General features: G+C 42.9%; 2 protein-coding genes across 3 annotated transcripts; both read left to right on the top strand.

The window, feature by feature from the left end:
• Window positions 1-2,174: 2,174 nt before the first annotated feature.
• Window positions 2,175-20,325, top strand: cbwd (COBW domain containing). Of its 2 annotated transcripts, none has more exons than XM_071352530.1 (16): window positions 2,175-2,597; window positions 2,952-3,093; window positions 3,676-3,762; window positions 5,694-5,790; window positions 6,317-6,408; window positions 8,307-8,366; window positions 8,594-8,631; window positions 9,962-10,008; window positions 10,378-10,464; window positions 10,641-10,685; window positions 11,519-11,575; window positions 17,281-17,332; window positions 18,795-18,863; window positions 19,057-19,122; window positions 19,371-19,497; window positions 19,591-20,325. In XM_071352530.1, the coding sequence occupies exons 2-16, from the start codon at window positions 2,979-2,981 to the stop codon at window positions 19,662-19,664; spliced, it is 1,113 nt and encodes a 370-aa protein (XP_071208631.1). In that variant the 5' UTR covers window positions 2,175-2,597; window positions 2,952-2,978; the 3' UTR covers window positions 19,665-20,325. The 2 variants fall into 2 exon arrangements, with proteins under 2 accessions (XP_071208631.1, XP_071208630.1); XM_071352529.1 differs by having other exon boundaries at window positions 2,459-2,597; window positions 2,952-3,105.
• Window positions 20,326-22,011: 1,686 nt separating this feature from the next.
• On the top strand, window positions 22,012-23,315 carry LOC139545121 (forkhead box protein D5-B-like). Its single transcript, XM_071352531.1, has one exon. The coding sequence runs from the start codon at window positions 22,119-22,121 to the stop codon at window positions 23,193-23,195; it is 1,077 nt and encodes a 358-aa protein (XP_071208632.1). The 5' UTR covers window positions 22,012-22,118; the 3' UTR covers window positions 23,196-23,315.
• Window positions 23,316-24,318: the final 1,003 nt, after the last annotated feature.

The following is a 24,318-nucleotide window of genomic DNA, read 5'->3' as shown; positions in this document are numbered from 1 at the left end:
TGTTCACCCACGACTGCGTGGCCATGCACGCCTCCAACTCAATCATCAAGTTTGCGGATGACACTACAGTGGTAGGCTTGATCACCAACAACGACGAGACGGCCTACAGGGAGGAGGTGAGGGCCCTCGGAGTGTGGTGTCAGGAAAATAACCTCATACTCAACGTCAACAAAACAAAGGAGATGATTGTGGACTTCAGGAAACAGCAGAGGGAGCACCCCCCTATCCACATCGACGGGTCAGTAGTGGAGAAGGTGGAAAGTTTTAAGTTCCTCGGTGTACACATCACGGACAAACTGAACTGGTCCACCCACACAGACAGCGTTGTGAAGAAGGCGCAGCAGCGCCTCTTCAACCTCAGGAGGCTGAAGAAATTCGGCTTGTCACCAAAAGCACTCACAAACTTCTACAGATGCACAATCGAGAGCATCCTGTCGGGCTGTATCACCGCCTGGTACGGCAACTGCTCCGCCCACAACCGTAAGGCTCTCCAGAGGGTAGTGAGGTCTGCAGAACGCATCACCAGGGGCAAACTACCTGCCCTCCAGGACACCTACACCACCCGATGTCACAGGAAGGCCATAAAGATCATCAAGGACAACAACCACCCAAGCCACTGCCTGTTCACCCCGCTATCATCCAGAAGGCGAGGTCAGTACAGGTGCATCAAAGCAGGGACCGAGAGACTGAAAAACAGCTTCTATCTCAAGGCCATCAGACTGTTAAACAGCCACCACTAACATTTAGCGGCCGCTGCCAACATACTGACCCAACTCCAGCCACTTTAAAAATGGGAATTGATGGAAATTATGTAAAAATTTACCACTAGCCACTTTAAGCAATGCCACTTAATACAATGTTTACATACCCTACATTACCCATCTCATATGTATATATACTGTACTCTATATCATCTACTGCATCTTGCCATCTTTATGCAATACATGTACCACTAGCCACTTTAAACTATGCCACTTTATGTTTACATACCCTACAGTACTCATCTCATATGTATATACCGTACTCTATACCATCTACTGCATCTGCCATGCCGTTCTGTACCACCACTCATTCATATATCTTTATGTACATATTCTTTATCCCTTTACACTTGTGTGTGTGTGTAAGGTAGTAGTGTGGAATTGTTAGGTTAGATTACTGTTGGTTATTACTGCATTGTCGGAACTAGAAGCACAAGCATTTCGCTACACTCGCATTAACATCTGCTAACCATGTGTATGTGACTAATAAAATTTGATTTGATTTGATTTGATTTGAATGTGATGGAAAAAAATAAAAGCTGAAATAAATCATTCTCTCTATTATTATTCTGACATTTCACATTTTTTAAGTAAAGTGGTGATCCTAACTGACCTAAGACAGGGAATTTTTACTGGGATTAAATGTCAGGAATTGTGAAAAACTGAGTTTAAATGTATTTGGCTAAGGTGTATGTAAACTTCCGACTTGAACTGTATATGACTGAGCGGTATAGGCAAGATGCAATAGATGGTATAAAATACAGTATATACATATGCGATGAATAATGCAAGATATGTACACATTATTAAAGTGACCAGTGATACATTTATTAAAGTGGCCAATGATTTCAATTATGTATGAAGGCAGCAGCCTCACTGTGTTAGTGATGGCTGTTTAACAGTCTGATGGCCTTGAGAGAGAATATATTTTTTAGTCTCTCGGTCCCAGCTTTGATGCACCTGTCTCGCCTTCTGGATGGTAGCGGGGTGAAAAGGTAGTGGCTCGGGTGGTTGTTGTCCTTGATTATCTTTTTTGGCATTCTGTGACATCGGGTGCTGTAGGTGTCCTGGAGGGCAGGTAGTTTGCCCTGGAGGGCAGGTAGTTTGCCCCCGTTGATGTGAAGAGCCCTGCAGTTTTGGGTGGTGCAGTTGCCGTACCAGGCGGTGTTGCAGCCCGACAGGATGCTCTCAATTGTGCATCTGTAAAAGTTTGTGAGGGTTTTAGGTGACCAGACAGATTTCTTCAGCCTCTTGAGGTTGAAGAGGCGCTGTTGCACCTTCTTCACCACACTAGCTGTGTGTGATAATTAAGTTAAGGGTTAGCTAAAATGCACAAAAAAACAACAACTTTTGACATCAATTTGACAAAACCTCTAGCCTTTCTATCATGACCAAAAATATGCTATGAGGTCAATGGGCAGGGGCACAATGAGATGATTACCCAACGTTCCAGGGGCCTATAGCCTGGGGGCCCAGCGAGTGAATGAACCCGCATCAAACAGCTAGGTGCGCGCGCCCTCTACCGTAAAACAAGAACTTTTTGTTGACGTGACAGCGCAGCTGCACGTTGTTAGTTCATGGTGCAACAATGCTTAGTTAATACGTCGTAATGATTTCGAGGTGTGTAATTTATTCAAATTACCATAGGCCTACTTATTTGTTCACCAATATTTATTTTACCTAAGTCTCGGAGATATCGGTCTGTCTTGCGGAACACTTTAACTAGCTCTTTTCTCAGACGGATTGTATATATCGTTGCACACAGCTACAACAAAATTGAAAGGAACACATGACATAAACATCAGCATGAAAATAGTTGTCTATCTATAAAATCAGGTAAACGTAATTCATCGCCTTGATTTGCTTCACACTGACACTTGTCATATTGATGGGACCGTTTTAAACGCAACAGTGTTCTAGCGTTTCCCTATGCACGAATGGACAGCAGCAGAGTTGGCTAGCTAGCCTAGCACTAGAAATAGCTAGCTGACTTCACAACACTGCTGGATGCGTTTGAAACGGTCCCACATAACGTCTGTCAATCTTACCAATATATGTCAGATTCAACCTAAGGTTGTTATAGCTAACTTAGATCTGCACACGTGATTGAAATTGAATGATAACGTTTATATTAGCTATATGCTAGGCAAGCTAACGTTATAACGCTATCAATACAATACATATTTACAGATTGTACTATTCGAACACATAACAGCCATGGATGATGTTTTAATGGACGAGGATGATGACTGCCCAGAGTTGGTCCCCATCGCAGGAAATCCTATCTCACCTGGCGAGCAGATACCTGTGACCATCATCACAGGCTACCTCGGTATGACTGGCAGTTAAGTCTAGTTCCCTCCCCCATGCATACTGCTGTGATGCTAGAAAATGCGTGAAGGTAGTGCTCATCAATCTTGGTCATCGAGAGATCTGTAATGTGCATGTGTAACGGATGTGAAATGGCTAGCTAGTTAGCGTTTCAATCAGTTACGTCACTTGCTCTGAAACCTAGAAGTAGTGTTTCCCCTTGCTCTCCAAGGGCCGCGGCTTTTGTGGAGCGATGGGTAACGATGCTTCGTGGGTGACTGTTGTTGATGTGTGCAGAGGGTCCCTGGTTCGCGCCCGGGTCGGGGCGAGGGGACGGTCTAAAGTTATACTGTTACACATGGTTTTGTACAAGCCTAGCACTAAAACACATGGTTCAGCTAGCTCACAAATACTTTGATTAGGCCCTAGTTGAATCAGATGTGTTATTGTTGGGCTGGAACAAAAGCCTGACCACCCAGTAGCTCCCCCATGGTCAGGGTTAGTGACTGACCGCTGGGATAGAAATCTATAGTAATTACAGTGTGCTATTAATAGAAATCATTCCTCTTCCGCAGACTAACCAGTTCATTTATAACCCATATAGGTGCTGGGAAGACGACACTGTTGAACTACATTTTAACTGAGCAACACAATAAGAGAATCGCTGTCATACTCAATGAATTTGGAGAAGGTATGTTCATTTTTGTGGTCTATATAGGTTGCGCTATCTCTATTTTTCTCTATATTATTTTTCTCTATATATCTCTATATTATTTTTCATAAAGGTACAAAATTACTTGTTGCTTCATTACAGCTGTTTTGTAATTGTATTCGATGGTGTGAATGTTTTCTTGTTGGTTGTACCACAGGGTTAAAGGAAAAATGCACCCAAAACCACCCATTGTCATAATTTACAGTGTTACACAAATATGTGAGAACAGTATTTTTGGGGAACAAATGTTTAATTTTGTTGTTATATTATGGTTGGTAGCAACATGTTAAAATCATTGTGGACATTTCTGCAGCTCAAGTCGACTACAAAAACCCACATTGCAATGCTCTCTATGGGCTGGCTGGCTGGCTGGCTGGCTGGTTAGTTAGGTAGGTTGCTAGCTAGCAAACGTAGCTTCACACAATGATACCAAAGTCAATATCAGCATGTGAAATAGCTAGTTAGCTGTAAAATCGCCTAAACAAACTGCACTGTCAATTTAGGAGTCAACAATCTCACCATGTTCAACCTGCAGATCAATGTGCCTCAGAGTGGAGTCTGACATTCGCAACGGCACCAAGCAATGCACCTTTGAATGAAGAGTCAGACAAATAGGAGAAATGTGTTAGACCCTCTGTTAATTAAAAAAAGATTGCTAAAATATTATCAATGGCTCATTCGAGAGCAGACAACCTCCCGCGTTATGACATCGGCCAGTATTGAAATCTGACATGTATGATAGACGTTTTCACGATCTTAAAGTCGTATTCCAATGAACTTCTAGTGTAGTGAGAGAGACTTTATTGCAATAGCTCAGATACACATGAAAACATGAAATGACCCAGGGAATTGATAGAACATCACTCAGAGATGCACAAAAACAATATAACATTCAAAATAGGTGAATCTTTACTTTAAGTGCACTAGGGAGCAGCAAAGAGCTCTGTTCAAACCTAGATGAATCCCTTGAGATGCTGCAAGATCCTTTACAGCCTGACATGAGAAATAGTGTTTAGTCTGGCTAAAGTCAATTATTTTAACCATGAACAAAAATATAAACACAACATGCAACAATTTTAAAGATTTTACTGAGTTACAATTCATTAGGCCTTAATCTATGGATTTCACATGACTGGGAATACAGATATGCATCTGTTGGTCACAGATACCTTTAAAAAAAAAGTAGGGGCGAGGATCAGAAAACCAGTCAGTATCTGGTGTGACCACCATTTGCCTCACAGCGCGACACATCTCCTTCATATAGAGTTGATCAGGCTGTTGATTGTGGCCTGTGGAATGTTTTCCCACTCTTCAATGGCTGTGCGAAGTTGCTGGATATTGACTTGAACTGGAACACGCTGTCGTACAGGTCGATCCAGAGCATCCCAAACAAGCTCAATGGGTAACATGTCTGGTGAGTATGCAGGCCAGGGAAGAACTTGGAATATTTTCAGCTTCAAGGAATTGTGTACAGATCCTTGCGACATGGGACCGTGCATTATCATGCTGAAACATGAGGTGATGGCGGCGGTTGAATAGCATGACAATGGGCCTCAAGATCTCCTCATTGTATCTCTGTGCATTCAAATTGCATCGATAAAATGCAATTGTGTTCGTTTTTGGTAGCTTATGCCTGCCCATACCATAACGCCACCATGGGGCACTCTGTGTACAGTTGAACCCGGAATTGTATTGTCCTCAGCACAAGGTGCACCTGTGTAATGATCATGCTGTTTAATCAGCTTATTGATATGCCACACCTGTCAGGTGGATGGATTATCTTGGCAATGGAGAAATGCTCACTAAAAGGGATATAACACATTTTTGCACAAAATTTGAGAGTCCAGTCAGCAGAACACCCAGATGTTTACTGCTCTGATAAGGATTGTTTTCCCTCTTCTGTCCTGTAGGTAGTGCTCTGGAGAAGTCTCTAGCTGTGAGCCAGGCAGGAGAGCTGTATGAGGAATGGCTGGAGCTCAGGAACGGATGCCTCTGCTGCTCTGTCAAGTATGTATGTTTATATTCGATGTTAAGTCCCCCATATGGCCTATCCATAAAATGTTTTATGAATATTTTACTGTCACTAAGTATGAAGAAATCTATTTTATAGTTAAGAAATGTGAAATCTCAAAGTAAGTAGTTATAGTCATTTCACACCCTATTGCCCCACTTTTATTGAATAGGGGGAAAATCATATGATTTTTCATACATGCATTTTCATCATATTTGTACTATATACTTCAGCTTGTGTCCTAAAAAGTGAGTACACCTCAGCAATTTATAAGTATTTTTTTACCAAACTACGCAACATTACCAGTTGTTTATGGCCAACTCATGAAAAATAATTACGTTTGGGTATATCTATTTAGGCGGACATCTAAATTCTGCCCATTCATTCAACTGGTTGAAACTCTGCCACTTAGTCTTAGATAATACATCCCCTTTCATTGCATTAGGTTTCAAATCTGGATGGACATCATTCCCTGATCTCAATTGACAATACCTACCATTCCTAATCAATAATTCCCTCTAGAGACAATGGCCTGAAAGCCATAGAAAATCTCATGCAGAAGAAAGGAAAGTTTGACTATATTCTTCTAGAAACGACAGGACTTGCGGATCCAGGTAAGTAACCCACGTTGTGCAAAGCCAAATAACATCACAAACCCTCACAGTTGAATTGAAGTAAACTGTGAATAACTACCCAATATTTGCATTGTGGGAAAAAATGCCAAAATGCCACCAGGAAAGGTATTTTTAGTGCTATATTTATAGTAAATGTAGCAATTTATATGACGAGAACAACATACCCACCTTTTCAATTGTCAATAATCCATTTTGCCAATATTCTTTTTATTTTATTTTATTTCACCTTTATTTAACCAGGTAGGCTAGTTGAGAACAAGTTCTCATTTACAACTGCGACCTGGCCATTGATGAAGAATGTTAAGCTCACTGGTTTGAGACCACAAAATCAACCACATCCTCTAAATAGCTCTGCTAATAGCTCTATTTATTTTTAATTTCACCTTTATTTAACCAGGTAAGCTAGTTGAAAACAAGTTCTCATTTACAACTGCGACCTGGCAGTTATTGAAGATACTTTGATTAAAGAAAAAGGTTAAATTATAAAAAAGAATATATAGGTTCATCATCATTTCTACACACTTTCTACCTGGTTTTAGTAGTGTAGGTTCAGACTGGAGTATTTTTAATCCCATCAAAAACACCTGCGACCAATTCAAAACCTCCTGCGACCAATTCAAAACCTCCTGCGACCAATTCAAAACCTCCTGCGACCATTTCAAAACCTGCGACCAATTCAAAACTTCCTGCGACTTGTAAACCCCAGTTTTACAATCGCTGTTCTAGAGGAACGCTTCACTCTCTGTCAACTCAAGTCTGTTTACTCTCTTATTTGGTTAGAATACAGCTGGACGTTATAGCAACAACAGGTTCACAAGTATACACAGGCAAGTTTCGACAGCAAGTGTAATGTATTTAAATGGCATTTCACTTCATCAGGATGATTTTTGAAGCCTGAGTGCTATTCCGTCTGCTATGCAAATAGATGCCCTCGTATTTTGTGTCGACAGTCAATACTCTTGACCTCACAGTTCCAGCATGCTCAACCAAAGCTTTGCATTGTTGGCCTTACTTTGACTCCAGACGTCCACTTCTAGAACAGTCCAGCTAGTTGAGCTTCTTCTTACTTAAGACCAATAAGACTATTGGGATTATTGGGGTGTGGCAGGGGGGTGATATCTGAACAGCCTATTTTCATCAGGACAGGGAAGCCATCAGGCCGTAAACGTTTAGCCAGGGGGGGAAGGAAATCAATAGGAGGCCATTACAGGGCGAGCCCTGTGACCACTGGAGTGTGTCAATAAGTGACAGGTGTCAGTGGTCCAGAGACACAGCCAGCTACATACCACTGGTCCACACATGGGACTGACAGAGCACGCTCCGACCGGGACTCTCCTCACCCCTCCACTCTGTCATTGGCTGAGACAGGCTGGTTATTGATTGAGACAGGGCTGTCATTGGCCCAGACAGGCCTGTCAATCAGAGAGGTCCCAGGGGGCTGGCACCTCCCATTGAAGAAGAGGCTGGACGGGTGGTGCGTGGGATGCCACTCACAAACAGTGTTTTCATTACTCTCCTATCAAATATTTACCATGCTTTCTTATTCCCGCCTGACGGTTTGACAAAAGTGCATTATGTGAACAAGCTAGGCCTGCTGCGGTGACATGGCACTGGAATAACTTCCCCCACGGAGAAATGGAAATGCCTGGAAGCAATCTAAATGTACCTATGGGGAGAAAAACAATTGAAAGCTGCTCAAATTAGTTTTATCTGCTCCACTGAGTTCTAGCAGGATGAATGTGGCTGTGCTTGGGGTAGAGGCAAACTGTAATGGTTAGTAAATGTCTCCTGATAATGTTGTTTTACTTCTGTAATGTTCTTAATACTTCTTCAATGTTGCAGTATGCTATCTAAATATCTCTCTTTCACCCTCTCAGGTGCTGTGGCCTCCATGTTCTGGGTTGATGCAGAACTAGGGAGTGACATCTATCTAGACGGTAAAACAATCTATTTTGTGCTAAATGTGTGTGTTCCAATTGGTGTGTTTAGGAGCTGTCTGTGTGTATTCCATGTGGTGTTCATTGAGGGGTGGGGGGGAGCACAAGTGGACATAGAAAGTGACTTGAACACACAGGCTGGACCAAACACCAAAAGGCTGCAGGGTCAGAGTTCATTGAATTGTGTGTGCATGCCCTCTTATTGTATTTTCTGATTTTGTTTACAGGTATTATCACAGTCATTGATGCTAAATACGCAATGCAGGTAAAAGCTAATTCAGACATGGCTGAGTCCGGGTTCATTTGTCTAAATTTACTCTACATTCTCCTGAAAGAAATAGGGCTTTCAAGACAACTGGGAACTCTGAAAAAGATGAGGTCAAATCATGACGTCTGTGTTCTTCAGGTTGGAAAGTCAGACCTCGAATAAGATGCCAGAGTTTCTGGCTTGGAATTCCAAGTTGGATGACTGTTTAAAACTGTTTCTCCCAGCCGGAGTCAGAGATTTCCGACTTCCCAGTTGTTTTGAACGAAAAATCCACAGCTGAAGTCATTTCCAGTTTATTGTAAAGTTGAAAAGTTGACATCGCATAACAATCCTCAGAATCTGTCAAACAATCTTGTCTGCAAGTTGTAGAGGCTATAGAAAGTTCCAAACCCTGTACACGCATGTACACACACACACACACACACACACACACACACACACACACACACACACACACACACACCACCCTCCCAAACTCAAAAGCCTTTAAACACTTTGAAGAGGAACAGGTCAAATGACACCTGGATAATAGGCTGTAATCTGAGGGTGTCGTGCTTGGTCAGTCAACACGTTCACGGCCTAGGTGCCACCTCGGCCCTCACAAAGAGGAAGAGGGGGAAGAGGAGAGAGACAGAGAGAGAGGATGATTGAAACTGAAGGGGTAATTGATATCAGAGCAGATCACTCTAATGGGACTGTCACACCCCATAACCCCCCTTTCTCCACTCCTCTGCTCCTGAAATAGTCTTCTGACTGGGGACAGATGAGAACTCAAGTCCCAGGCCTCTCACTCATCATCAGGCCCCAGACTCAGGGGTATGGTGATGGAGGAAGGTGATTTAATAGTGGTGGTCATTGTATTTAGTTTTTGATTTCCATCACTCGCTAGGCCAGAGCTGAGGGACATCCGCTGACAGGTTGATGTTTAGGTGTCAGGAGAAGAGGTTACGATCCCTAGTCCCTCTGTTATTACATATTTCACTCAGGAGATGAAACCAGAGCTGGCTCCATCCCCGTTTCAGGGGCAGGACACAAATAGAAAATGGATCTGATTTATCTCCTGGTTTCAGCAGGTGATTTCTTGTATCACATGTTGGATTGATGAGGGTCGTTCATGTTCTTCTCTTCATTTTGGGGATGTCAGTTTTTGTGTCAGTTTTTGTCCATTTATCTACTCTTCAATCCCAGGGCTGAATCACGTTTGAAATACAGTTAAAGGTGAAAACTAGCTTAGACTTTCTTTTGCATCAGTGGACTGGAGGATAGTGATGTGTGAGAACAGAAAATTGGTCTCACTAACTTTGTTTAATTAATTATCTTCCTGCAGCATCTGACAGAAGAGAAACCAGAGGGACTGGTCAATGAAGCAGCTAGGTATGCTATGTCTGTCTGTCTGTCTGTCTCAGTACAGGAAGGAAACATGTTTTATACACACAGTTTTTTGACAGTTTAAATTCCATAAAGGTTTGTGGCTTTTTGTTTTCTCACCCCTTTCCTGCTGTCCCATCAGTTCTCTGGTTGCCTGGTGGTGTTGGTGATCCTACAGAGAGGAATGTCTATACACTGCTCTCTGTTTCTCCTGCTGTTTTCCTCTCCAACATAATAGGGGTCCCATTTGAGTGTGGCACGTCCTTTACAATGCCACACACACACACACACACCTCAGGAAGGCTTGGGAACACCAGTGGAACACCATACAGTTTTGTAAAGGTTACTATATTGGCTCTACTGTTGTATGTGCAGGCAGATCGCCCTGGCAGACCTTACCATCATCAATAAGACTGACCTGGTGAATGGAGAAGAGCTCAACCACCTCAGAGACACCGTCAGGTGACCACTAGTTGCTTTTTACAGACCTTTTTACTCATACACTGTTCTGTTGTAAAGAATATTCAAGTGAGGATCTGTTTCCATTTGTAGTTGTGCTTTTTGATTGTTCAGATCAGATGTGTGATTCCCTTATGTAAATGTATTGTAACGTAATCATAAACATCTTCCCTCTAAAGGTCTATAAATGGTCTGGTCAAGATTCTGGAATGTCAGAAGTCAAGGTGGGTTGGTTCATTTGGCCTATATGAACAGTGGATGGTGATTGTCTACTGTAGCCCTACTCTGACCTGGAGCCATAACCCGGCATGGAGACACAGCCCTGCTTCATGTTACAGGGGTTTTACTAGGACTATTTTTAAACACATAAAACTCTCTCTCACACACACACACACTTATCCCTTTGCATGTTTTTCCAGCTTTGTTCTTGTAAAACAGATGAAACGTATCAGCCATGAATGACTTGTACTTGAGCCCCCCCCCTACACAGACACAACCCCCAATCCTAGGGTTTCCCGTTACCCACAAACCCTTGCTCTCTGACCCCTCTGACGCCCAACCAGGCACCACCCATTCTGTGTGTGTGAGTTATAAGACGCAAGTAGGTGCTGGCTGGGTAATGAAATCAGTGCTGCTCTGCATGTATCAAAGGCAGGATGTCTCTCTCTCAGATCCACTCTGCACCCCAGAGATACTACAGAGAACATGAAAGCCCAAAACAGATGGGGGGGCTAACCAGAACAACATTCCCACAACTCCTGTCCTCCATGTGTCAATGGTTCTCTGTGGACTGGATATTAATGGGGAAATCTGCGGTTAAAACAATAACAAATGGAGGTATAAGTCGCAGATTGCCCCATTTAAATGGTTAATAACAAAACAGATGAGTCCTATCCAGTCCAGTGGTATTGTGACATCAACATTGATGCTTTCATTACATATGCATGTTAAAATCCAAGCGTAGTGTGCACCTTTAAGTTGACCCACAGTGTTATAATGAAACCAGAAATTAGCCATGTTTTACTTGTTGACCTGTTTATCTTTCTTGTTTCTCTAGGGTGGACCTATCTCAAGTTCTAGATCTGCATTCCTTTGACAACAAAGATGGAGTTAAGTAAGTGTCTTCAGTACAGTGTGGCTTTGAATCAATAGCACTCTCAACCCCATTCTAAATCACTCTTCTAAACCACTCTCAACCCCATTCTAAATCACTCTCAACCCCATTCTAAACCACTCTTCTAAACCACTCTCAACCCCATTCTAAACCACTCTCAACCTCATTCTAAACCACTCTCAACCCCATTCTAAATCACTCTCAACACCATTCTAAACCACTCTTCTAAACCACTCTCAACCCCATTCTAAACCACTCTCAACCCCATTCTAAACCACTCTCAACCCCATTCTAAACCACTCTCAACCCCATTCTAAACCACTCTCAACCCCATTCTAAATCACTCTCAACCCCATTCTAAATCACTCTCAACCCCATTCTAAACCACTCTTCTAAACCACTCTCAACCCCATTCTAAACCACTCTCAACCTCATTCTAAATCACTCTCAACCCCATTCTAAACCACTCTCAACCCCATTCTAAATCACTCTCAACCCCATTCTAAATCACTCTCAACCCCATTCTAAATCACTCTCAACCCCATTCTAAATCACTCTCAACCCCATTCTAAACCACTCTCAACCCCATTCTAAATCACTCTCAACCCCATTCTAAACCACTCTCAACCTCATTCTAAACCACTCTCAACCCCATTCTAAATCACTCTCAACACCATTCTAAATCACTCTCAACACCATTCTAAATCACTCTTCTAAACCACTCTCAACCCCATTCTAAACCACTCTCAACCTCATTCTAAACCACTCTCAACCCCATTCTAAATCACTCTCAACACAATTCTAAACCCCTCTTCTAAACCACTCTCAACCCCATTATTTATCACTCTCAACCACATTCTAAACCACTCTCAACCCCATTCTAAACCACTCTCAACCCCATTCTAAACCACTCTCAACCCCATTCTAAACCACTCTCAACCCCATTCTAAACCACTCTCAACCTCGTTTTAAACCACATTCTAAACCACTCTCAACCCCGTTCCTAACCACTCTCAACCCCGTTCCTAACCACTCTCAACCCCGTTCCTAACCACTCTCAACCCCGTTCCTAACCACTCTCAACCCCGTTCTAACCACTCTCAACCACGTTCTTAACCACTCTCAACCCCGTTTTAAACCACTCTCAACCACATTCTAAACCACTCTCAACCCCATTATTAACCACTCTCAACCCCATTATTAACCACTCTCAACCACATTCTAAACCACTCTCAACCACATTCTAAACCACTCTCAACCACATTCTAAACCACTCTCAACCACATTCTAAACCACTCTCAACCACATTCTAAACCACTCTCAACCACATTCTAAACCACTCTCAACCACATTCTAAACCACTCTCAACCACATTCTAAACCACGCTCAACCACATTCTAAACCACGCTCAACCACATTCTAAACCACTCTCAACCACATTCTAAACCACTCTCAACCACATTCTAAACCACGCTCAACCACATTCTAAACCACTCTCAACCCCGTTCTTAACCACTCTCAACCACATTCTAAACCACTCTCAACCCCGTCCTAAACCACTCTCAACCACATTCTAAACCACTCTCAACCACATTCTAAACCACGCTCAACCACATTCTAAACCACTCTCAACCCCGTTCTTAACCACGCTCAACCACATTCTAAACCACTCTCAACCACATTCTAAACCACGCTCAACAACATTCTAAACCACGCTCAACCACATTCTAAACCACGCTCAACCACATTCTAAACCACGCTCAACCACATTCTAAACCACGCTCAACAACATTCTAAACCATGCTCAACCACATTCTAAACCACGCTCAACCACATTCTAAACCACGCTCAACCACATTCTAAACCACGCTCAACAACATTCTAAACCACGCTCAACCACATTCTAAACCACTCTCAACCACATTCTAAACCACGCTCAACAACATTCTAAACCACGCTCAACCACATTCTAAACCACGCTCAACCACATTCTAAACCACGCTCAACCACATTCTAAACCACGCTCAACCACATTCTAAACCACGCTCAACCACATTCTAAACCACGCTCAACCACATTCTAAACCACGCTCAACCACATTCTAAACCACGCTCAACCACATTCTAAACCACGCTCAACCACATTCTAAACCACTCTCAACCTCGTTTTAAACCACATTCTAAACCACTCTCAACCCCGTTCCTAACCACTCTCAACCCCGTTCCTAACCACTCTCAACCCCGTTCCTAACCACTCTCAACCCCGTTCCTAACCACTCTCAACCACGTTCTTAACCACTCTCAACCCTGTTCTCAACCACATTCTAAACCACTCTCAACCCCGTTTTAAACCACTCTCAACCACATTCTAAACCACTCTCAACCCCATTATTAACCACTCTCAACCCCATTATTAACCACTCTCAACCACATTCTAAACCACTCTCAACCACATTCTAAACCACTCTCAACCACATTCTAAACCACTCTCAACCACATTCTAAACCACTCTCAACCACATTCTAAACCACTCTCAACCACATTCTAAACCACTCTCAACCACATTCTAAACCACGCTCAACCACATTCTAAACCACGCTCAACCACATTCTAAACCACTCTCAACCACATTCTAAACCACTCTCAACCACATTCTAAACCACGCTCAACCACATTCTAAACCACTCTCAACCCCGTTCTTAACCACTCTCAACCACATTCTAAACCACTCTCAACCCCGTCCTAAACCACTCTCAACCCCGTCCTAAACCACTCTCAACCACATTCTAAACCACGCTCAACAACATTCTAAACCACGCTCAACCACATTCTAAACCACGCTCAACCACATTCTAAACCACGCTCAACCACATTCTAAACCACGCTCAACAACATTCTAAACCACGCTCAACCACATTCTAAACCACGCTCAACCACATTCTAAACCACGCTCAACCACATTCTAAACCACGCTCAACAACATTCTAAACCACGCTCAACCACATTCTAAACCACTCTCAACCACATTCTAAACCACGCTCAACCACATTCTAAACCACGCTCAACCACATTCTAAACCACGCTCAACCACATTCTAAACCACGCTCAACCACATTCTAAACCACGCTCAACCACATTCTAAACCACGCTCAACCACATTCTAAACCACGCTCAACCACATTCTAAACCACGCTCAACCACATTCTAAACCACGCTCAACCACATTCTAAACCACGCTCAACCACATTCTAAACCACGCTCAACCACATTCTAAACCACGCTCAACCACATTCTAAACCACGCTCAACCACATTCTAAACCACGCTCAACCACATTCTAAACCACTCTCAACCACATTCTAAACCACTCTCAACCACATTCTAAACCACGCTCAACCACATTCTAAACCACTCTCAACCCCGTTCTTAACCACTCTCAACCACATTCTAAACCACTCTCAACCCCGTCCTAAACCACTCTCAACCCCGTTCTAAACCACTCTCAACCACGTTCTAAACCACTCTCAACCACATTCTAAACCACTCTCAACCCCGTTCTTAACCACTCTCAACCACATTCTAAACCACTCTCAACCCCGTCCTAAACCACTCTCAACCACGTTCTAAACCACTCTCAACCACATTCTAAACCACTCTCAACCCCGTCCTAAACCACTCTCAACCACATTCTAAACCACGCTCAACAACATTCTAAACCACGCTCAACCACATTCTAAACCACGCTCAACCACATTCTAAACCACGCTCAACCACATTCTAAACCACGCTCAACCACATTCTAAACCACGCTCAACCACATTCTAAACCACGCTCAACCACATTCTAAACCACGCTCAACCACATTCTAAACCACGCTCAACCACATTCTAAACCACGCTCAACCACATTCTAAACCACGCTCAACCACATTCTAAACCACGCTCAACCACATTCTAAACCACTCTCAACCACATTCTAAACCACTCTCAACCACATTCTAAACCACGCTCAACCACATTCTAAACCACTCTCAACCACATTCTAAACCACGCTCAACAACATTCTAAACCACGCTCAACCACATTCTAAACCACGCTCAACCACATTCTAAACCACGCTCAACCACATTCTAAACCACGCTCAACCACATTCTAAACCACGCTCAACCACATTCTAAACCACGCTCAACCACATTCTAAACCACGCTCAACCACATTCTAAACCACTCTCAACCACATTCTAAACCACGCTCAACCACATTCTAAACCACTCTCAACCACATTCTAAACCACGCTCAACAACATTCTAAACCACGCTCAACCACATTCTAAACCACGCTCAACCCCGTCCTAAACCACTCTCAACCACATTCTAAACCACGCTCAACCACATTCTAAACCACTCTCAACCACATTCTAAACCACGCTCAACCACATTCTAAACCACTCTCAACCACATTCTAAACCACGCTCAACAACATTCTAAACCACGCTCAACCACATTCTAAACCACGCTCAACCCCGTCCTAAACCACGCTCAACCACATTCTAAACCACGCTCAACCACATTCTAAACCACGCTCAACCACATTCTAAACCACGCTCAACAACATTCTAAACCACGCTCAACAACATTCTAAACCACGCTCAACAACATTCTAAACCACGCTCAACCACATTCTAAACCACTCTCAACCACATTCTAAACCACTCTCAACTTCATTCTCAACCACGCTCAACCACATTCTCAACCACTCTACTCCGAAAAGGTTTCTAAGGGGACAGTAGTTATGAGCAGTGAATATTTATAGTTGTTACCCTTCTAAACATGGCAGTGCAGCAGCCTGTACAGAGGTGCTGTTGTTGACCATGTTTCCCTGTAATGAAGGGCCCAGGCTATAGAGGGGTTGGTGAATTGTAGGATCATGGGGGGTTCCTCATTGTTACCACAGTAAAACAACAGTAAAACCTCCAACACATGAATGGAGTCATTGGTGGTAAACCTCTCTTCACATGAATGCAGTCACTGGTGTTTTCTCTTCTCCCATCCAGCTGCAGAGGATTAGAGCTCTCTCTGTGTGTGTGTGTGTGTGTGTGTGTGTGTGTGTGTGTGTGTGTGTGTGTGTGTGTGTGTGTGTGTGTGTGTGTGTGTGTGTGTGTGATGGTCCCTGAGGAGAGTCATCTAAGTACACAGATAGCCCCTTTCCTCTGCCTTCCTCCCCTCCCTGACCCCCCCCCGAGCATACGCTGGCTGTTTGAAGCGACCCCCCACCGGTCCACGTGTGGCACTAGCAGCAGAGAGGGCTAAAGCTGCTCGACATCGTTTGTTCTCCTTGAGGGGTCAAGGGGGCTAGGTGGAGGAACAACGGGATGGGATCTGGGGGTGTGGGTTTTCAGGGTCTACAGCCGATCTCCTCTCTCTTAAAATGCCCCAACACACATACACACAAACCAATAATGTATACAACCTATTTTGTAAGTGTGGACACTACAACTTTTCATTGCTGTACGCCTTGACATCGGAAAATACCTTTCTTCACGTAGACATATAAAACCACAGAATGGTTGACAAACTCTAGGAATACCATATTAATTTCACAGGTAGATGCTTCCAGATTGTAGAATAAGCCATGTGTCTGCATGGTTAGTTGTCATGTAAACAAAGATACTACAGAAACACTTCAAACCTGTTGTTCTTTATCTCACAGCTTGATAGAAAAGCTACAGCTTGTGAAAACAACAAGACCACATCTGGATAAGGTAAGGATGTAATGAGTGTCATCGCTGATTCCTGAAAGTAATATTGAGCTTTGATTATGTCTGCTCTATCCATATCTTGAACAATATGTTTTTGGTCTCGTTTTTTTCATCGACTGCCCACAATCAGGCGTTTTATAGAAAAGGAATGAGCAATCGTTGTGTAATCAACAACCACAGGGTTGGGGTCAATTATATTTCAATTCAGGAGGTGAAAAGTAGAAAATAATGGGTGATTTTTCTATTTATTTATTGAATTTCTGTTCACTCCCTATATTATAATGGAATCGACTCCAGGCCCCAGGCTTGCTGTGTATGTAGTGAGCCAGGGAGACATTCCTGGGGCAGAGTGTGGTCCCTAATGCCTTCAGGGGACGACACACTAGTGAAAAGTCCCTACCCTGCTCTACTGTTTTTGTGCTGAGGCCCATTTAAATCTTTTGAAGTTGGCTTTTTTATTTAACTAGGAAAGTCGGTTAAGAACAAATTCTTATTTACAATAACCGCCTACCCCGGCCAAACCGGGACAACGCTGGGCCAATTGTGCGCCGCCCTATGGGACTCCCAATCACGGCCGGATGTGATACAGCCTTGATTCGAACCAGGGACTGTAGTGGTGCCTCTTGCACTGAGATGCAGTGCCTCAGACCACTGCGCCACTCGTGGGCCCATTGGTAAACCAGGATACATTTTTAGTCTGTGACCCAAAAGGGGATCACTAGGGGAAACACTGGGGTTGGTTGCTCATGGGTAGAATGAGACCGGCTTGGTTTGGCATTGGTCTTCACTCTTCAGTCATGTTGTTTGCACCTCACGGGGGGGTTAATGGCTGCATTGTAATCTGTTTTTGCCATGTCTCCTTTCCCGCATGAAGCTGAACCGCCCTTGTTACCCCCCTTCTTCCCCCATAGGTCAACCCCCCCCCTCCCCCAAGTTGCTCTTTTCATGCTAATAAGAGTGCTGTTTTCTGTTGTTATACCAAATAAAAAAGGAAGTGTGTAACCTTAACACTTCCACACAATGCCCTAAATGTCTGCAAAGGGCTCTTGTTATGCTGTAAGGAAGTATACAGTGGAGGGAGGGAGGGTGGGGGGGTAAAGAAGGGTGTCAGCTGGTTTACGGTGTTCGATGGAGTTGAGCTTTTTGACGCGTTCATTGACAGTCATCAGCACACTTAAAATGTGGTGTGACAATGGCATTGGGTTGAATAGTTAAAAATATGCTGGTTCCATTTAGCTATGATGCACTTTCCTTAAGCAGTTTATATTGATATTAATCAAAGGATTTTTATTTTATTTAGCAATATGCATGCAAAGATTTTATTTTTCAAAGAAGTTTGATTTCAATCATAAAATAGTCTGTTTCAGAGCAATCATTTCAAGCACAAAAGCTAGTTTACGTGCTTTTACGCTTCAAAAAATGCAACAATATTATTAACCCTGTGCTGTACGGGTTCTTCCTCCAGAGTATTCTGACAGTGACATTTGAAGTAGCTGGGAGTCTCTCAGAGGACGTTTTGAATGTCTTCATCCAGGTTAGCATACACATTAACACAGTTATTCAGTATGTTCATTACAATGGACGTTTATTTTCTGCCAACATGAGTTTGACGTGCCACCTAAAATCACTGGTTCATCAGAAGATGGAGACACATCTCTTTCATTGTTTTTAAAGCTGGTTATTCACATCAGAAACATTCCGTTTTACAAAAGATTGCTTCTTTCCAGGATCTTCTGTGGGAGAAAGCATTCAAGAACCAAGCCGGACTTCCCATGAAGGTCATTCGCTTGAAGGTGAAACACGTAGTTCATCCTCAGTCAGTGGTTTTCAATAGGCATCCCTGTGGTAATACAGTGTACATTTATTTGCAGTACGCCTTGCATGCATTCATTGATGTAAATGGGAGATGTTATTGGACAAACATTTAATATGGCAGCAGATTTCAGGTTAGGATTCAGTCCTTTGTGTGTATTGATTTCTGGACACTTTAGGTATGTCTCAGTCAGAATGATTGTGTGTGTGTGTGTGTTGGCTATCCTAGGGGATCGTGTCCATCGCAGGTAAAGCCAACCAGGTGATGTTGCAGGGGGTCCATGAACTCTACGAGCTGGATGAGACCCCACAGGTGTGGGGGGAGGAGCCTAGGGTCAACCGCCTCGTCTTCATAGGTCAGCTGTGTGCGTGTGTGTGTTAATGCATTCAATGCTTTACTCAATAAAGCCTGACCAAGTTATCCTTTGTATCCCCCCTCACCTCTACAGGGAGAAACCTGGACAGAGAGATCCTACAGGAACAGTTCATCTTAACGGTGCTGAATGTGGGGGACAGGAACTAAACAAGAACCCCACCCCTCTCTCCTCACAGTGAACTATTACTGTTTATTTCTGATACACCACACAATGAAACACCTTCTGTACCTGCAGGAATCCTCATCACTGTGGAGTGTTTCAGTCCAGGAGTACCTCAAAACGTTATGCTATTTACTATTAACCATGATTACAGGCCAAACCTCCACAGCGCAAGCATCTAATTGACAACAGTACAGTCAGGCTATACACAGTGTGTAGTCGGGTCACTTGCTGATGAGGCAAATGCTACGAGGAAACCTTAGATTAGTGTTTGAGTGTACTCAATCCATCATCAACACCATTACCCAGTCATACACTCTCCACTCAATCAAGATAAAAAGACAATTGGAAAATAGAGAAGTAAATAGTGTTCTTACTATCATTTTCTTTGTAAATTATGTTTAACTTTGGAAACTCCTAACACCCATAACCTATTCATTGAAAGCATGAGTGTATTCATCAATAGTTTTGCTGTGTTTAAAATCTGTAAGTTGTTGGTGAAGTTAAGGTTTTGGACAGGCTAAGGCTTTTATCACATCTCAAAACTGGTGCACCACAAAATTAGGCTGTCTGTAAATGTCCACATGCTTGACTACTACATGGGGTGTTTCAATTATTGAAATAAAGAAACATTATTAAGTAATCTGATTTAAAGTTTTGAGTTTACAATATTTTATGTTTATATTTCGCAATTATTACAAAAAGTATTGCCTGGCATTTTCTTGTAATTCGCTTGTTCAATAATTGTGAACTACGAATTGATATAAACATTGAAACTCGAGGGGTCTTGTCTGAAGGTGCGTAAATCCAATGCAATATTCCACAACGTGCTTAAAATGCTTCAAGCATATTAACTAACGCCTTGGTTTTATTGTTTTGAAGTGACAGAGTTGCATAGGGTCCCCATTCATTTTCTGAATCGCCAAGAAGTATGCAGACAATTCTTGGTCAAGGAATTTGCAATAGTAGTGACGTTTGGGGGTAGGGGTTCATGTATAGAAACTAAAACGATTTTAAACGGATATTGGCCCTATCAAATCGGATGCTTTTGTCTTAAGTCAAATATACATTTTAGCTTATAGTGTACGTTTTAAATTGACCTTAGATATAAACTGTTAAACTTTAGATTTTAAATTAAATTTTCTAACTCATTGTCTGGTATACATCTACATGTGCGTCTAATTTGTTGTTGGATGGTTTAAGTTGGTTGTGTTTATTTTAGGCTTAATTACCGATATTAGCGCGTTTACAGGTAGTTTGTAGGCTGTGCATCGTTCGATTTCCTCACGTCCTGTGGACCCGCACACACACAGGTGAAGAAATAGGTCGGGTATTCCCAACTTTGCATTTGCAATTGAGATGGGTTTCCGAAGACGGTTTTAACACATATTCTCGCACAGGCCCGGGGTTTGCTTTGAGGATGGCTGTGGCCATTCACTCCGACCATAAACCCCAGCCATGTCCCGTAGGCCACAGCTGCGCCGTGTTCTACCCGATTCTAATGCTGATTTGCTCGTTAAGATGCCTCTACAGCTGCTTTTCTCTCCCGGCCACGGGGAGCCGTCCCACGGCCATTTTCATGGCCACATCACCTGCGGGCATCCCAAGGTGGCAAACTAAACGAAACCACGGGGGTCTGGGGGGTAAAACGCTTCGTTTCTTATCAGGGGTTAGGTGTGGTGTTCAAATTTCCCATTGCATCCCCGCTTCCAGTCGAGCTACTGTGCTGCTTTTAGTAGGCCTAATTGAACCGGAAATGTGCCACGGTTCAAAGTAAACCCTGTGAATAAAGGTTGACCATACTGCATACCAATTAAGGTTATAAAGTTGACCACAATGCATTTGCCTCAAGTGTAGGCTACTTTACATAGCCAACACTAGGCCTACTCGAGATAATAGCAATTTTTTGTAGACCCAATAATGTGCCATGTCTGGAACTCGATATTTTATAGACAGACCTGCGTAAGCATGGTAGATCTTGCTAAAGCACCATCCTGATTATACCCTAAAAAAATACATGCTTTTTGCTAACTATAGTCGATACATTTTATTATTGTATTTCATTGAACACTCTTAATTCAGAAGCTTCACTCCATGAACTTTGTGGTGTCTGCATACAAGACCAATTAGCATGTAAGGTTTCTCCTCCCCATTAGCTTTCTCCTTGGTCCATCTAACACCCCGCAGCGAGGGGCTACTGTCATAGGTCTGAGTGGGAATGGGACTGAGCTGGGGGGGTAACAGCCCAGCTCTAATAAAAACCCCAAACTCCCATGGTCACCACAGACAGGCTGACCAGGAGCACAGGCACAGGAGGGGCCTAGAAAGTCGGAGAAGACATATCTGTGTGCGCTGTTACGCATCGGTGTTTGCGCTTTTATGTATGTTAAGAATTAATGATAAGGTGAGCTTTTACGCGTGTGTGGACATTGTGGTCTGTCATGACCCTCTCCAAGGAGTATGAAGCGTCCCAGCAGACTGGCTTGCCCCTGGACGCAAATGAGGTAGACATTGTTGGAGATGACGAGCCTCTCCATGGCCAGCTTCGTCTCTATCGGACCGAGAACACCACCGAACCTAGCTCCTCCGCCGAGTCCAGCGCCGAACTGGACTGCTCTGAGTTCGACTCGTCCGGGGAGAGCGAGAACAGTTTCTGTGCAGACGCGCCTTCATCGGGGAGACCACATAATGGTTCTGTAAAGCCCCCGTATTCCTACATCGCTCTCATCACCATGGCGATCCTACAGAGTCCTCTGAAGAAACTGACACTGAGTGGCATCTGCGACTTCATTAGCAGCAAGTTCCACTACTACCGCGAGAAGTTTCCGGCGTGGCAGAACTCCATCAGGCACAACCTGTCACTCAACGACTGCTTTATAAAGATTCCGAGGGAGCCTGGAAACCCAGGCAAAGGCAACTACTGGTCTCTGGACCCTGCATCTGAGGACATGTTTGACAACGGCAGCTTTCTCCGGCGCAGGAAGAGGTTTAAGAGAAACCAGCCGGAGTGTGTGAAAGATGGACTCATATTTTACCCAAACTTCAGCTGTTACCGGCCTTACGTGCGACCTTACTGCGTTCAAGGCCAAGTGAGCGCACCGGCTGCCCCTCTCCCGTATATGCCCGTTCATGACGGGATCGTGATGCCACCTTCCTCCTACTTACCGTACCCGAGTATAAGCAGCAGCGGTAAGGTTGTTGCCACCAGAGACTTCAGAATGCAACTTTACGCAGCAACACCTGCAGAACAGAAGCCTGCGCGCGATACCCAGACAAAGTGTTCATTTAGTATTGAAAGCATTATGAGTAAAACCTCTCCTTCTATACCACAGAACACAAATCCACAGAACTCCAACCCTCATTGTTCTATTGAATATGGTAATCTCCTCACGGGCCCCGCTAGTTGTTTCGTTCCGAGCCTGCGTCCAACTCCCAGGACTCCATTCTGCCCAAGTGCAATGTTGAGCGCACCTCCTTTAATAACAGAGAGTATTCAAATGTATTATCCTCGTTGTTAAAGTGTTTGTTTGTAGTAGCTATAACCAAATAAATATCTGTGTCTAAGTGATACAATTATATAGGCCTAATGGAGGCACGTTTACGCATTTCTCAGAGAAATGATTTAAACTGCATGTTATTTGTGTTCATTCCATGTTGAATAAGTCAAAAGAAGTTAATGTAAATAAGAAGGCTGATAATATATTTGTTAAAATATGGTGTCAATGTGAAAATGGAAATAAAAGTGGAAACACTTTTGCCAATTGTAAAGAAAATCGGCCTACATTGTATTGTGATTTTCCGAATGTTTCGACATTGAAATGAAACAATAAATATGTTTGACCATACCGTGAGATTTTTTTTGCTGTCTTTGATTACTTATTTCCTTCAACACATGTATTTACACCTTAAAATTAACTGCGAAATATTTATTATATTAGAACAAAATAGCCTGAGGAAATAATTGCACCTAAAGATTTCCAAGCAGACTTACTTAGCAAATAAGCTAAATAGGCCTCTGAACAGCAACATATATTAATTACTTAATATCTTAGGGACTGCAGTGGAAAATTAGCCGGCTGGCTAAAACCGGCACTTTTACTGAAACGTTGATTAATGTGCACTGTCCCTGTAAAAATAAACTCAACAATAAACTCTTGTCATTGTGAATTATTATAATGCTATATTTATTGTTATCAATTTTGTTAGTCCTTGCTGTAATTAGCGAAACAGAACTCTTGTTTTTCACTAAAACCGGTCAGTCAGTGTGAATTTCGTTCCCTATTTAGTTAGGGACACTTTATACACTTTTTGCTATATTTAATTTAATTGTTGTTAAATACATATAAAAATACCTATTAAAATAAATTGGATCTGCATCTAGCCATAGGCCAGTTCAATATGCAATGCTGCCACCGTGTGGCAGTATTGCATAGAAAAAGTTTCCTACCTGTAGCTAGGCTATTTTGTGTTTGCATATTTTGTATCGTTTATTTCACGTTATTGCATGAAATAAATGCATTCCAAATACATACAATTACTTTTAGGCTTATGGGACCGCTAGGCCTTTTTACATTTAGCAATGCACGGTTTTCAATAGTTTATTTCGCTCATGGTTGCGCTGTCCACCAAGTTATACATCAG

Source organism: Salvelinus alpinus, chromosome 19, assembly GCF_045679555.1.
Source record: "Salvelinus alpinus chromosome 19, SLU_Salpinus.1, whole genome shotgun sequence".
Lineage (NCBI taxonomy): Eukaryota > Metazoa > Chordata > Actinopteri > Salmoniformes > Salmonidae > Salvelinus > Salvelinus alpinus.
This window is presented reverse-complemented; position numbering and strand designations above follow the sequence as displayed.

What these genes read in the sequence shown, in the direction of transcription:
- LOC139545121 (XM_071352531.1), top strand. Translation starts at nt 22,119, where the DNA reads ATGACCCTCTCCAAGGAGTATGAAGCGTCCCAGCAGACTGGCTTGCCC.
- cbwd (XM_071352529.1), top strand. Translation starts at nt 2,979, where the DNA reads ATGGATGATGTTTTAATGGACGAGGATGATGACTGCCCAGAGTTGGTC. An exon ending in GAGTGACATCTATCTAGACG is followed by an intron (nt 8,367 to 8,593) that starts GTAAAACAATCT and finishes TTTTGTTTACAG; the next exon opens with GTATTATCACAGTCATTGAT. An exon ending in ATGCTAAATACGCAATGCAG is followed by an intron (nt 8,632 to 9,961) that starts GTAAAAGCTAAT and finishes ATCTTCCTGCAG; the next exon opens with CATCTGACAGAAGAGAAACC.